This window comes from Daucus carota, chromosome 6 (genome assembly GCF_001625215.2).
Source record: "Daucus carota subsp. sativus chromosome 6, DH1 v3.0, whole genome shotgun sequence".
Taxonomy (NCBI): Eukaryota; Viridiplantae; Streptophyta; class Magnoliopsida; order Apiales; family Apiaceae; genus Daucus; species Daucus carota.
In genome coordinates, this window is record NC_030386.2 from 39,062,441 (window position 1) to 39,077,756 (window position 15,316).

Consider the following 15,316-nt stretch of genomic DNA (forward strand, 5'->3'; position numbering starts at 1 on the left):
TTTAATGGTATTTCCGTTAAGTTAATTATAAATATATTATATGAAATATTAGAATCACAGATTTTCACTTGGTTGTGATAATATTCAAGAAAAATGTGCAGAACTCCATAAATATTATTTTTACTCCGAGAAAATATTTAGAGATACATGTATTTTTTATGACTTTAATGAGATATCCTGTTAAAACCGATGAGTAAAGTGATATATGACCTCTATTCAACTCCGGGTTTATGATCTATTGATTGAGTTGACATATCAGAAGGCCAAGCAGGCACTGATGTGGCAGATTAGGCACTTGGCCCAAATTGTCTGCCCTTTCTATTGTGTAAATTTGTTGCATCTAACTTTAGCTAGAGGTTGGGTTTAAGGCTAAGGATATCCATTGCAAGGATCACATTCCTTTGACATCCAGCCAACAAACGCTCTACGCATCACAATGTCTCTGATGGATTTCACCACTATTTTGGTACTTGTAGGACTGGTTTGGCCGTTCATTTATCTGTACCGAACCATCTTCACCATGAAACCGCACCACAACACACCACCGGGTCCTCCAGGCTTACCGATTATAGGTCACCTCCACATTTTAGGAAAATTTCCTCACCGTACTCTCTGCAAACTGTCCCAAAAATATGGTCCCATAATGTCCCTCCGCCTTGGTTCTGTTCCTGCCATAATCGTCTCGTCTCCTAGTACTGCCGAGCTCTTCCTCAAGACCCATGACACCGTTTTTGCTAGCCGTCCCAAGTCTCATTCCGCTTATTACTCATTCAATGGCACAAAAGCAATGGGATTTAGTGATCAATATGGGCCTTATTGGAGGAGTGTGAGAAAGTTTTGCACATTGGAGTTTCTCAGCGCCTCAAAGATCGACTCTATGGCTGGGCTGAGAAGCGAGGAGCTGAGGTTGGCGGTCAAGTCATTAAAACAAGATGCAGAGAAACAAGTGATAGTCGATGTTAGTGAAAAAGTAACACGTCTGATAGAAGACATGACTTGTGGAATGTTGTTAGGCAAGAGCAGACACAAAAGGTTTAACTTAAGCGAGATTCTGCACCAATTGGCAGAGGTTATGGGAGCCTTCAATATTGCAGATTATGTCCCATTTTTACAAGCACTTGATCTCCAGGTAATAATAAAATTATTTTCCTAAATTTGACTTCGACGTTTATGGCCTCATCTGATGATACTTACCCCAAATCTTGTCCCAAAATTTTTCCCCAAATGACGTGGTTAACAAATTGTTGATTTTAATTGGATGATTTATGTGCATACAGAGAGTCTCATTATTATCGGTGTGAGTGGAACTAATCAAATAATGTCAACTAGAATTTGAGAACAAATTTTGGGGTACCTGGAATTTTCCCTCAATATATAGGTTTTGATTATATAATGTTTATCAAAACTAATTATGATTTGTCATCAGGGACTAACTCGCCGGCTCAAAGTTACTAGCAGAGCAGCAGACGAAGTCTTGGAAACTATCATTGATGATCATGAGCACGACGCATCCAATGAGGACAAAAAACTTAATAGGGATTTCATCGATGTCATTCTATCTTTGAGAAATAACCCCACAAGTACTCATGAGCATTTAGCGCAGAACATAAATCGATCAAACATCAAAGCCATCCTGTTAGACATGCTTTTTGCAGGTATTGACACCTCCCAAACTGCAATTGAGTGGACCTTGTCAGAACTTTTACGGCATCCAAGGGTGATGAAGCTAGTTCAACAAGAAATTAAAAAGGTCAGAGCAGATTGCGAATTTGTGGAAGAGTCAGACTTGTCAGAACTTCATTACCTAGATATGGTAGTCAAGGAAAGCATGCGATTACATCCTGTGGCACCCCTATTAGTACCTCATGAGTCGACAACAGATGCTGTGGTTGATGGATATTACATACCAAAGAAATCGCGCATTCTCATCAATACTTGGGCCATAGGCCGGGACCCTGGAATTTGGTCTGAAAACGTCGAAGAATTCCTTCCAGAGAGATTTGCAGGCACCGACATAGATCTCCGGGGAAAAAGTTTTCAACTTATACCATTTGGCTCAGGCCGGAGAGGCTGTCCAGGTATACACTTGGGCCTAATTAACATAAAATTGGTAGTAGCTCAGTTGGTACACAGCTTTGATTGGGAGCTACCTCCTGGCATACTGCCTAATGAGTTGAATATGGATGAATCTTTCGGTCTGACGGTGCCAAGAGCAGAGCATCTCCTAGCCATACCCAGTCTACGGCTACCATAAGTTCCACTGATCATCATTACATGTTATTCTGAATGTGATCCCTGAGCACTAAAATGAACGTTGCATCTTAAAAATATAAATTATATTAACAGCTATATGAGTATTGAGTTGACGTTCTTGTTAGAGCATGTATGAACATCTCCAACATATTAGCTCTATATCATATAGAGCTAATATGATTAGTTACCGATGTATTCTAGTAACAAATGCATGGATTATATAATTATTGGGCCCTTAAATTTTTTGATCCTGAGCGGTTGACCTGAATGCCCTCCCTCTAGGCCGGGCCGGTCTATGATGTCATAAACTATGATTTTGAAGATTATGCTACAGAAATTTCCACCACAAAGGGTAGGAGATGTAAGGATTCGAAATCACAACCTTGTCAGAGAGGAGCAAGTAGATAGTTTTTTCCATTAGCCTATTCTAAATCCTTTTATTGCAGGTTTTGCAGTTTTACTTGTCAAGCAAAAAATCAGTTTGTTTTTATCAATGCTGTTGTTTTGGCGACTACTCGAAGGCGTTCAACATTTCTTATTTAAAAAATTAGTACTCATTTTCAAAAAAGTACATATTTATATATATTATTTTTCAGAAATAAGTGACTTATTTACGAGAAGTAAGGAAAGTCTCACCACCGCGCCTCTAATTCACAATAGTCATCTTACTGTGATTCTTTTTCCCCTGGGATTTGTTTTCAAACACTGTCAACAGAACAAAAAGAATGCTCCACTTAAAATAGAAGTATGATAATGGAAGTGCCACCGAATATGTCTAAATAAGTAAATATTTTCCTGCGCCATCCTACTTTTTAGGTTAAATGATCAACTTTTGTTTATTTTTTTTTTTTTTTTCATGTGGGGTGCAGGAATTATTATAGTTTTGGATTTTTCTATTAAATACAGCAATGTCATTATCGACTCTTATTATTGTGAGGGAACTACAATTTCATATTATATTATTATCTATAATTAATAAAATATATAACTGAATTAGAATTTAAAAGAGAAAAGGCTTAAATAATGGATAATTTGTTCTCCAAACTCTATTGGGATTTAAGTAAATTTTCCACACCTTTTTACTTTAAAATCGAAGTGGGCTTGCCCATTTGTGTCTAGTTGGCTTGCATTTTACTTTTTTAATGACTGAATCAGTCAGCAATGGAATAGTGTCAAACATTATTTCATTAAACTAAATTAAATTATAAAGTAGTATTTCGTTATATATATAATATGATAAAATTTGCATCCACTAATATGATAAAATAGTTCTTTCCACTAACCTGTTCTAAACCCTTTTATTGCAGGCAGTTCAACTTGTCATGCAAAAACTCAGTTTGTTTTAGATCAATGCTGTTGTTTTGCTGACTATTGGAAGGGGAATATACAAAAATCAGTAGTTATTGTTATTGAAGCCATGTATATACAGTTAAGTGATTTAAAGAAGTGGATCAAAGTGAGAAGTAAATTAAAATTTATTATATATTATAAAATTTTATAATTTAAAATTTAACTAACTCAGATACTTTTCTCCAATATACTTATTTTATACATTATATATCAAGTGATCACATCGCTATTCTCACTTTTCTTATTTTTTCATCATTATTATATTTATTTTTTTAACCTTTGCGCCAAACTCAAATATAAACATTTGGGAGTATATATTTTCTTGTGCCCTCCTACTTTTTAGGTCAAATGATAATTTTTTGTTTAGTGGACAAACCTAAATGATAGATATATTCACAGATATGAATACTGTGTAAGATGCAGGAAGATATGCATATCCCTATATCAGGGTAAAAACAAGTGGGGTGCAGAATTATAGTTTTGGATTTCTTTTTAATGAAATGCAACAATGTTTCACATGTCACTATCAACTCGTATTATTATGGAATGATCATCTCTTATTATCATCTGCATTGAGTGAACTAGAATTTCAAGAGAGAAAAGGCTTAAATTAATAATAAATATTTTATTCTCCGAACTCAGTCGTGACTTTAATTAAATTTTCTGCACTTTCTCACTTTAAAATCAAGGTTCGGGGAAACATTAACTGATTTTCGAAGTTCAGCTAAATTGTAGTTTGAACTACTCATTTCTAATTCGGAAAATGATTTTTTTATTTTTATTTTTTGTCATAAGACTTTCACGTCACTAAATTGTACCGAAATACAATATCGAAAGGATCGGATCAGAGAGTTTCTTTCATACATGAAAAACTTTTACAATTCGGAAATGATTAATGATATAATAATCATACACTTCACTTATAGCATGCTTTCACACACCCCATAACAATAATATACTACCCTCTCCTAGCTCAAACTATAGAAATCAAGAAATTGTGAAATCACAGTGGATATGGAAGATGGAACTAATGGATCATCTCATAATGAACAAACAGTGGTAAGCCACTCTATGAAAAAACTCCTCCTTGTAATAAACTGCATAGTCCTCTCCATAGGAAGCTGTGGTGGTCCCAGGGGCGGATCTAGTAAGAGGCACGGGGGGACACGTGCCCCCCCTAAAATTTTTTTTTACATTTTTTCACCATGCTAAATTTTACAAAATTACAGAAGTGCCCCCCCTAAATTTAAAAATATATAGGTGCTTTCCGAAAATTTGCTTGGTGCCCCCCCTACATTCCGTCTCTAGATCCGCCCCTGGACCGTGGTCCACTTATCCATCGCCTCTACTTCATCTATGGTGGCAAAAGAATCTGGTTATCAGCTTAGCTCTTAACTTCAGCCTGGCCATTACTCCTCATAGTTCTCATTTTCACCTTTTACCACCGCCGCGCTGACTCCAGCGCCAAGCTCTTCAGCCTTAAGCCACGCGTGATCCTCGCCTCGTCTGTCCTTGGTGTTTTCTCCGGTCTTGATGGCTACCTCTTCACATATGGCGTAGCAAAACTGCCTGTGTCAACATCATCACTATAATTAGCTTCATCACAGCTTGTGTTCACTGCAGGTTTTTCCTTGAATTTTTCGATGCCCTGTATATTTTCTAAAACGTTACTCCCTCCATCTCAAAATATCAGTCTTGCTTGATAAAAAAAAAATATCTCATATTTTATTATTTTAATATTGACTAACAAGACTAATATTTTGAGATGGATCGTTTGTGGCAGTTTTTGCATATTTTCTTGTGAAGCAGAAATTCAGTTCGTTTTCGGTGAATGCTGTTTTTCTGCTGGCTCTGGGAGCTGGAGTACTAGCTCTAAATACCAGCACCGACAGACCAGAAGGAGAGTCGCAAAGGGATTATGTCAGAGGGTTCATCGTGGCAGTTGGAGGAACAGCCTCGTATGGACTTATACTGCCACTGACCGAGCTGATGTATCAGAAGGCGAATCAGGTTGTTAATTATCAGTTAGTCATGGAGATCCAAATGGTTATGTGCTTGTTTGCCACTATTTTCTGCACAAGGGGGATGTTCATTAACAATGACTTCGAGGTATGCATTCTATGCTTGTTCAAACATTATCTACTCGTTAGAGCATCTCCCAGAGACTCGTAATTGTTAGAATATGATCCTGGTAAGCCCTCCTCCTAACACCTTGAGGTTTTAGGAGAATTGGTCCCTTAACATGGTATCAGAGCCTAGGCTCGCGGGATACTCGAGTTCGACTTTTGTGACCCCCAATATTCTCATAATTTATTAAGGGCACGTAGGCAAGTTTATGCCCAAAGATGGGCGCCCGTGATCCATTCTCGACCCATAATGGGCTTTCACTAAGTTTATGCCCAAAGATGGGCGCCCGTGATCCATTCTCGACCCATAAATGGGCTTTCGAGTGAGGGGGAATGTTAGAATATGATCCTGGTAAACCCTCCTCTAACACCTTGAGGTTTTAGGAGAATTGGTCACTTAACAGTAATTTCCTCTTTAGATATAATATAAAACAGGTTTTAAAAAATAAAATTCAATGCACTAACTTCTTTACAAACTAGTTCAGCTGGAAAATGAATTCACCACTGAATATGGATATCTGCAGGCAATATCAAGAGAAGCACGAAGCTTCGAGTTGGGAGAAACAAAGTACTACGTAATACTGGTTTGTACTGCAATGATGTGGCAGCTTTTCTTCCTGGGAGTTAATGGAGTCATATTTTGTGGATCATCTTTGTTATCTAGCATCATCATAACCCTCTCACTTCCGGTCGTAGAAATTTTAGCGGTTATTTTTTATGACGAAAAGTTTCAACCTGAGAAGGGAGTTGCTCTTGTTCTTTCGTTGTGGGTTTTTTTTTCTTATTTTTATGGCGAATTTAAACAGAGCAAAGAAACGAAAAAGAACTGCACAGCTGAAATTGAACCATCAACGGATCAGATTGTGGTTCCATAAATGTCATGTACTCCCTCCATCCCAATTTAGATGAGCTCTTTGCTCATGTCACACATATTAAGAGGTAACATTTAGCATAATTGTCTGATCTGATGTTTTATGCTTTTGTGCTCTATATTGTAAAATGAAAGGTGTTGGTACTTCTTATCTTACTCTGGAGTCTAGTCCTGTTGTTATTGGATTAATGGATTGTGACAATATCCACCTCAACTCTAGATGTTATGGACACTTACATAGAGATGCAAATCTCGAAAAAATTGAAATATATTGAAATATTGGGAAATCATGGACGTTTTTCTATGAAGGAAACTCTGCGGTGAGGTGGAGTGATCGGTGATGCGCCTCTACTCAACACAAGCAAAAAGTCAGTCTAAAAGTGATGCGCCTCTACTTAACGGAAGCAAAAAGTCAGTCTAAAAGTACTAACAAAATGATATATATCAGTTATTTGTTTGTGTTTATAAGAAACCCAAATATTTTTTATAAAATCAATGTGGGATGTTAGAAAATTCAAACATAACAAAATAGAAAAAAATTACACAGCTCAAATGAAAATTTCACTAAATCAGATTGTGATCCCGCAAATCATTTAGATGGACTTTTACCAATGGGCGGAACTAGGAAGGGCGTTACCCGGAACCGGAGGAAGCTAGAAAAATTAATGTATTTTGTTCTATTTACTCATATATATACTTGGTCCCTTAAATTTTGTAAAAAAAAATAATTTTAATTCCCCGCTAACCAAGAGTAGTCGATGGAGGTGTTAGAAAAAGAAAAGTTTAAAACATATTTTTAACACGTTTTTGATAACTTCTTTAATATGAGTACTTAAACTTTCATGTTTGGATTAAGACATTTTTTTAGTGTAATTCATAAATAAATTGGGTTGAAAATACTTATTTAATGTGGGTTGTGTAGTTACTAGAATATAAAAACTTGTATACCACATAAATTTGATAATGGGAGGTTGGTGAGTTTATATTACCTCACATTCAAGGATAGCGCACAACTACCAAGGGTGCATGTGTTAGTCGCGCTCACCCACACGTCTGTGTAAGAGATATATACAAAACCCTACCTGTGCAATTTTATTTTTTTTATGGATTTTTTTTTGACAATGCAAGCTTATATGCCTCACAAATTAGTATCTGTTCTAATAAATCTCGGGGTGAGCCAGAGTCGAACCCGGGTGTCCCGGGACAACAGAGGATAAACCCACCATTAGGCTATCCAATCGTCTAACATATGATAAAAAAAACAAAGTAATTATATAGATATAATTGTTATGGGCTTGAAATTGGGGTCCTCAGGATTTTGAGGCCTGTAGGGCTTTTTGCCCATGCCGATCATCGGCCCTGCCTCTATCTTCCTCTCTCAAGCTCTCTCTCCTTCAGCTCTCATATACACACTGCTGTTCTCCGGGGACTGAGGTACGATAGTTGAGTTTTGCCGTGACTGTGAGCGGATTACTCTGTACTTATTTTATCCTGTGAGCGATATTGCGACAACCCGTCATGTAGTGGGACAATTATCACTTCAATCTAGTTTTCATCAAAGGGTTAGGTGACTCAGCTGTTTAGTATTCTTATTCGAGCGACGGTATAAGGTGCGCTTTTATTTTTATTTCAGTCATTACAATATATGATTATTTTATGAGCTTACTGCACTTTGCAACCCTCTATTTTGCTCGAAAAACACTTTGGTACATAGACTTCTAAACGTGTCAGTTCGCCCTCCAAACTTCTAATCCGTTAGCAGTTTGCCCCATTCCGTTAAATTTTCCGTTAACTTTGATGTTAAAAATAGTTTACAGCAGTTTGCACCCCTAACTTTATATTTCGTTTTAGTTTGCATCCTTGAAACACTTTTTCATTAAAATCAATCATATTTCGTTAAAAACAGAATCAAGTATATTTTAATTTAATAGTTTGTATCTATAAAAAGAATTTTTATAATACAATAATATCAAAAAAATAATATGCTTAAGTTTGCTAATTAACTAATTGAATAACTGAGCAAAATATTTGAAGCAAAAAATCGTCACTAAAAGTACGAAATAAAGACTAAACTTTATTTTATTATATTATTTGACAATGCAGACTAAAATTTATCTGTTCTAATACTTTTCGGATGAGCCAGAGTCGAACCTGGGGTCTTCCGGGACAACAGAGGATAAACCCACCACTTGAGTCACTAAAAAGACGATTTGAGAAAATGTACACGAGACTACAATTAGATAACTCAAGTGGTGGGTTTATCCTCTGATGTCCCGGGAGACCCCAGGTTCGACTCTGGCTCATCCGAAAAGTATTAGAACAGATAAATTTTAGTCTGCATTGTCAAATAATATAATAAAATAAAGTTTAGTCTTTATTTCGTACTTTTAGTGACGATTTTTTGCTTCAAATATTTTGCTCAGTTATTCAATTAGTTAATTAGCAAACTTAAGCATATTATTTTTTTGATATTATTGTATTATAAAAATTCTTTTTATAGATACAAACTATTAAATTAAAATATACTTGATTCTGTTTTTAACGAAATATGATTGATTTTAATGAAAAAGTGTTTCAAGGATGCAAACTAAAACGAAATATAAAGTTAGGGGTGCAAACTGCTGTAAACTATTTTTAACATCAAAGTTAACGGAAAATTTAACGGAATGAGGCAAACTGCTAACGGATTAGAAGTTTGGAGGGCGAACTGACACGTTTAGAAGTCTATGTACCAAAGTGTTTTTCGAGCAAAGTAGAGGGTTGCAAAGTGCAGTAAGCTCTTATTTTATATATGGCCTTTGTGTTTGATATATTGATTTGGTTTCGTAGGCATGTTCTTATTTATATAATATAACTATGTTAGATGGCAGATTAATTTTTTGAATTTCGGGAGTCAATTATGTCCCTTCTGATTGTAACTAAAATTTGCTAGCCTTCCAGAATCGAAAACAGGATGTTTCCGGGGAAGATAAACGTCAGCTATATACACACGTTCCCCTGTTTTGCTCTGTCTGTGGCTCCAAGCTTAGCTAGGCAGAGACTTTGCGAAAATTAGAATTTGGCAGTGGCCTAAATACAGTTTTTCTATCACAAAGACCCGAATATAGGTACAGTTACACCACATATCTTACTTTGGACGAGTCTGAGTGAATTTTCTTTGGCTTTATTATCTTGTATGACTGTCCGGGTGTTATATCAACACACTATAAAAATATCCCACACTCGCAGACATATAGTGCTCAAAATTGTCTCGAAAAATCATGGTGAACATGGAAGCCGAAACTCATGCCTCACCTCATGAAAGGCTTAGCCCCTCCTTGAAAAACACTCTGCTAGTAATAAACTGCATGGTCCTCTCAATTGGACACTGTGGCGGTCCATTAGTCACGCGGCTCTATTTCATCCATGGCGGCAAAAGAGTCTGGCTATCAAGCTGCCTCTTAACCGCGGGCTGGCCATTCATTTTGGTAATTTTCTTAGCCACCTTCTGGTTCCGTCGTGCCACCCTCAGTGACTACACGGCCAAGCTCTTCAACATTAGACCACGCTTGTTCCTGGCCTCTGCTGTCATTGGTATTCTCACCGGTGTCGATGACTACATCTATGCATATGGCGTCGCAAGACTGCCCGTGTCCACAGTCGCGCTAATAATTGCTTCACAACTTGTATTCACTGCAGGTTTTGCTTATACTTGTTACATCTCGGTCATTTTTAAATATTTTATTGGGTTTTTCTTAAAAATACTCGAGTTGCAAAATGTTTTTTCAAAAATACGGTGCAACCTTGTATACAACCTAAGTGGCAACGGTTGCAACTTGAAAATCAAACCTCATTTGCAACTTTAACCTTATTTTTGAAAAAAAAAATTCCTATTTTATATTCCCGAACTTATGGTCTTGTTCAGTATTATCGCTGAATCAATTTACTGCAGGTTTCGCATATTTACTGGTGAAGCAAAAATTCAGCTCGTATTCGGTGAATGCTGTTGTTCTGCTGACAATAGGATCCGGAGTACTAGCTCTGCATACGAGCAGTGACAGACCGGATGGAGAGTCGAAAAGAGAGTACGTTTTAGGGTTTGTTATGACGCTTGGAGCCGCGGCCTTGTACGGATTCATACTGCCATTGATTGAGTTCACATATCAGAAGGCCAAGCAAGTTATTGATTATCAGTTAGTGATGGAGATTCAAATGGTCATGTGTTTGTTTGCCACTCTTTTCTGCATTGTGGGGATGCTTATCAACAATGACTTTAAGGCATGTCTCTTTCTACTCTGTTATTTACTTATTTACAATGCCAGTAATATTTTTTATATACTGTGTCTTTAGTCACTGTTATTATTCTGCTGTCATGGAATTACTAATGTGTATAATCCGCTGCAAATCATAATATTTACGCACACATCTGACTCAAAATATATATCAGACAATAACGCGATAGAATAAAGTACTCAAAAATTTTGGGATACTTAAGTGTTGGGCGGCAATGATCAATGTCACCACGGACTAAGAAATTATTGAGAAATCTGTGGCCTTGTAGTAGTCAAGAAATGCAGCTTGAACATTTTTATTGAATATGAGACACTACTATTCTTTGTGACATAGACATATGTTGATATCTGACAGAGATATCTCCAGGGTATAATATTCGGTTTTTAGCCTAACAATTTCGATCTTACATTTTTAATGGTAGGATACAATTTTTCTGTAAAGTGACTTCTACAACGATAATCTTTTAGCAAACAGAAGCAGGTTGTCGATCCACGGTTCTATCGAACCAATTCTAAATTTATTCTCCGTTTACAACTGGTCGAAATTGAAAAAGGGACCACCACTACCAGTATTCTCTGCTGTGTTTCTTGTTCATGGTCTGATATTGTTTTAATTGGTACCAAATTTATATCCGAAAAAACAATTATAAGCTTTAGTAATTTAAAAGCCAATGTTTTATAACTGTAAATTTTTCCAGACCTACTAAGTGATACCCTAGGTGCTCGCCTCAGTCGCCATACCCAAAAGTCGGCTCTCTGTATTGTGCTTGTTTTGTGATCAGCAAGTGATTTACTGCTTAATATTTAAATGTCTGCAGGCAATACCAAGAGAAGCAAGAAACTTTGAACTGGGAGAAACGAAGTACTATGTAGTACTGGTTTGTAGCGGATTGATATGGCAGTTTTTCTATTTAGGAGCCGTCGGAGTTATATTCTGCTCATCATCGCTCTTATCGGGTATCATTATAGCGGTTTTACTTCCGGTTACAGAAGTTTTGGCTGTTATTATCTACCGAGAAAAGTTTCAAGCGGAGAAAGGAGTGGCTCTCATTCTTTCTCTCTGGGGATTTGTTTCTTACTTCTATGGCGAAATAAAACACAACAGAAGAATAGAAAAGAGTCGCAGGGCTGAAATGGATCTGCCTTGAGATCAAATTGTTGTTCCATCAGTGTAATATCTAGCATGTATAGTGTACTCTGTTTCTGTAATTTTGTGTAAGATTGAGAAAGACGGAGGACTGTCTGCCGAGTGATGCTCTTGAATCACTTTTTAAAATATAATATCAATATGTGACTCCCAGTGGGTTATAAAGTATTGAAAAAGAAGACAACTCTAATATTTTTCTTTATATGTGCTCCTTATTCATATAAATGGGAAGAAAAAGTAAAAAGAGAGAAAAATAGTAGGTAAAATTGGAGAGAAACTAAATTATATTTATAAATAAAAGTTAAGAACTACTAAAATAGAGGAGAGATGATGAGAGCATCTCCAATATTCTCTTAAATCATTCTTTAAATAATATAATATGTAGCTCCAGAATCCTAGTAAGTTAATACATTGAATATCATGACAACTCCAACCTCATTCTTTATACTTGCCATTTATTAATATTTTATTATTATTTGAAAGAAAAGTTAGAGAGAGAATGAGAGATCCAACCCCACTCTTTATACTTGCTCTTTATTAATATTTTATTATTATTTGAAAGAAAAGTTAGAGAGAGAATTAGAGAGACGTGAATAGAAATAGAGGAAAGTGATTATTTTAATCAATGAGAGAGAATTAGAGAGACATAAATAGAAATAAAAGAAAGTGATTATTTTATTCAATGAAAATAGGTTAAAAGCACCTGGATGCTCCTTAAAAAGAGGAGAGAGGGGAAACTTTTAAATTTTTAAAGAGCTGCCAGGAGCTCATTGGAGTTCTAATTTTTCATATCTTTTTGGAGTTAGGAGCTTGTTTGAGTATTCCATTGTATATAAATTTTTAAAGAGTTTCTAGGAGTTATTGGGGCTCTAATTTTTGCCTAAACTCTTTAAATTTGAAATTAATAGCTTGTTTAGAGAGCCCCTTCAAGATGCTCTCGGGTTCTTAGTCTAATTCATTCTGTCGTCTGATCCACTTAGGCCCGCCTAAATTTGCAAAATGTTTAATAATCGACTTTTGAAAAAATGAGATGTTTTAACCCAATTAGGTGCCATCTAGGTCGAATTTTAGAACCCGGTTTCTTCTGTCGTAATTGCTAAAGGCCGAGGGTTTCTTCGTGATGGCTGAAGCTGTGAAAAGATTCTCTCTCGGTCTCTTCTGTTTCGAGAGTGGTATCTTCTGTTTTGAGAGTTGACCGTCCTAAGTGTTCTTATTATCATTCCTCCATTTTCAATGGTTTGGCTAATCGACTTTCTATGGCCTCTTTCTCCACTTTCTATGGCCTCTTTAAGTTGCTTTGTTTGGCAAAAAAGGTAAAAAGGCTTCTTTTGAGTTTTTGAAATTAGTAGTTGAAAATCAAAAATACAAATTTTTATAACTTTTTTAGTGATTTATATTTATTATGTAATTTTTAAAATTTTAATTTATAATAAATTTTATTTATTAATAAAGTTCTTGTATTTTAATTATTTGATTTTTTTAATTTATAAATTTAAATTACCAAACATTTTTAATAACTTACAGGTGAAGTGCACTTATCCATGACGGCAAAAGAGTCTGGCTATCAAGCTGCCTCTTAACCGCGAGCTGGCCATTCATTTTGGTAAGAAACATTTTGGTAATTTTCTTAGCTACCTTCTGGTTCCGTCGTGCAGGTATAATCCAATCCAAATCATAAAATTTATGCACACATCTGAGTCAATATATATAGTAGTATCAGACAATAAATAACTTGATAGAACAAAGGATTTGAAAATTTTGGGAGGCTCAAGCGTTGGGCGGCTATGATCAAGGTCACCACTGACTAAGAAATTATTCAGGAATCTGAGGCCTTGTATTTTAGTAGATAATTTCTTTTTAGTCAAGAAACGCAGCTTGAACATTTTTATTGACTATGACACACTACTATTCTTTCTGACATAGACATATGTTTATATCTAACATGGAGCCTGTTTGAGAACACTTAAACCAAGTGACTCAAAGTAGTTTTTGATTTTAACCTGAAAACTGTATATTTGTGTAATGAGTGAGAAATAAATTAGAAATTGACTTAAAGTCAAAAATTAGTTTGAGATACATTACTCATAAGTCACTCTTATTGTTATTATTGCCTTTTTTCAAGTCATAAATTACCGACAAGTCAAAATTGCAAACAAACATTTTAAAATTTCAGATTGTAACGTTAAGTCATAAGTCACAATTTTAAGTTTGCTCTTATGTATCTCCAGGGGATCATATTCTGTTTTAGCCCAACAATTATCGATCTTACATTTTTAACGGCAGGTACGATTCGGTTTTTTCGTAAAGTGACTTCTACAACTCATAGTCTTTTAGCAAACAGAAGCAGGTTTTCAATCCACGGTTCTATCGAACGAATTCTAAATTTATTCTCTGAGGATTGAGTACAACTAGTTGAAATCGAAAAATTGACACCTGTCACCACGACTGGTATTCTTTGCCGTGTTTTTTGTTCATGATCTGACATTGTTTTAATTGATACCAAATTTATATCTGAAACAACGATTATAAGCTTTAGTAACTTAAAAGCTGATGTTTTACAACTGTAGAAAATTTCACCTCAATCGCCTCAATCGCCTTACCCAAGAGCCCGTCCTGTATATTGTGTTTGTTTCGTGATCAGCAAGTGGATTTACTCCTTAGAATTTACATGTCTGCAGGCAATACCAAGAGAAGCAAGAAACTTTGAACTAGGAGAAACGAAGTACTATATAGTACTGGTTTGTAGCGGATTGATTTGGCAGTTTTTCTATTTAGGAGCCGTCGGAGTTATATTCTGCTCATCGTCGTTGTTATCGGGTATCATTATAGCGGTTTTACTTCCGGTTACCGAAGTTTTGGCTGTTATTATTTACCGAGAAAAGTTTCAAGCGGAGAAAGGAGTGGCTCTTATTCTTTCTCTCTGGGGATTTGTTTCTTACTTCTATGGCGAAATAAAAGACAACAGAAGAATAGAAAAGAGTCGCCGAGCTCAATGAATCGGCCTTCAAATCAAATTGTTGTACCATCAGTGTAATATTTGGCATGTATAGAGTACTGTTTCTGTAATTTTGTGTAATAGATTGAGAAAGAATGAGTACTTGTTAATTTTGGTAAATGGGAAGCTTTCTTAGGATTTCATCGCCTGCTTAGAGTCCATAGTCGAATTCTTTCCGTCGTCTGATCCCACCCGCCTAAATTTGCAAAATGTTCAAGAATAGTGTACATGCACAAAATTGGGTACAGAATTTTGCACAAAATGAGATGGCAACTGAGGTGGAAATTTTTAATTGGTGCTATT

General features: G+C 35.9%; 2 protein-coding genes and 1 pseudogene across 4 annotated transcripts; all 3 read left to right on the plus strand.

The window, feature by feature from the left end:
- Positions 1-270: 270 nt before the first annotated feature.
- Positions 271-2,518, plus strand: LOC108225506 (cytochrome P450 CYP736A12-like). The gene is made up of 2 exons (XM_017400395.2): positions 271-1,129; positions 1,427-2,518. The coding sequence occupies exons 1-2, from the start codon at positions 437-439 to the stop codon at positions 2,252-2,254; spliced, it is 1,521 nt and encodes a 506-aa protein (XP_017255884.1). The 5' UTR covers positions 271-436; the 3' UTR covers positions 2,255-2,518.
- Positions 2,519-4,859: 2,341 nt separating this feature from the next.
- On the plus strand, positions 4,860-6,756 carry LOC108226352 (purine permease 3-like; annotated as a pseudogene).
- A 1,148-nt stretch (positions 6,757-7,904) lies between these two features.
- Positions 7,905-15,151, plus strand: LOC108224908 (purine permease 1). Of its 3 annotated transcripts, none has more exons than XM_064079934.1 (4): positions 7,905-8,210; positions 9,541-10,278; positions 10,532-10,857; positions 14,697-15,151. In XM_064079934.1, the coding sequence occupies exons 2-4, from the start codon at positions 9,861-9,863 to the stop codon at positions 15,012-15,014; spliced, it is 1,062 nt and encodes a 353-aa protein (XP_063936004.1). In that variant the 5' UTR covers positions 7,905-8,210; positions 9,541-9,860; the 3' UTR covers positions 15,015-15,151. The 3 variants fall into 3 exon arrangements, with proteins under 3 accessions (XP_063936004.1, XP_017255156.1, XP_063936003.1); XM_017399667.2 differs by lacking the exon at positions 14,697-15,151 and adding an exon at positions 11,690-12,174 and having other exon boundaries at positions 7,909-8,210; positions 9,533-10,278; XM_064079933.1 differs by lacking the exon at positions 14,697-15,151 and adding an exon at positions 11,690-12,174 and having other exon boundaries at positions 7,909-8,210.
- Positions 15,152-15,316: the final 165 nt, after the last annotated feature.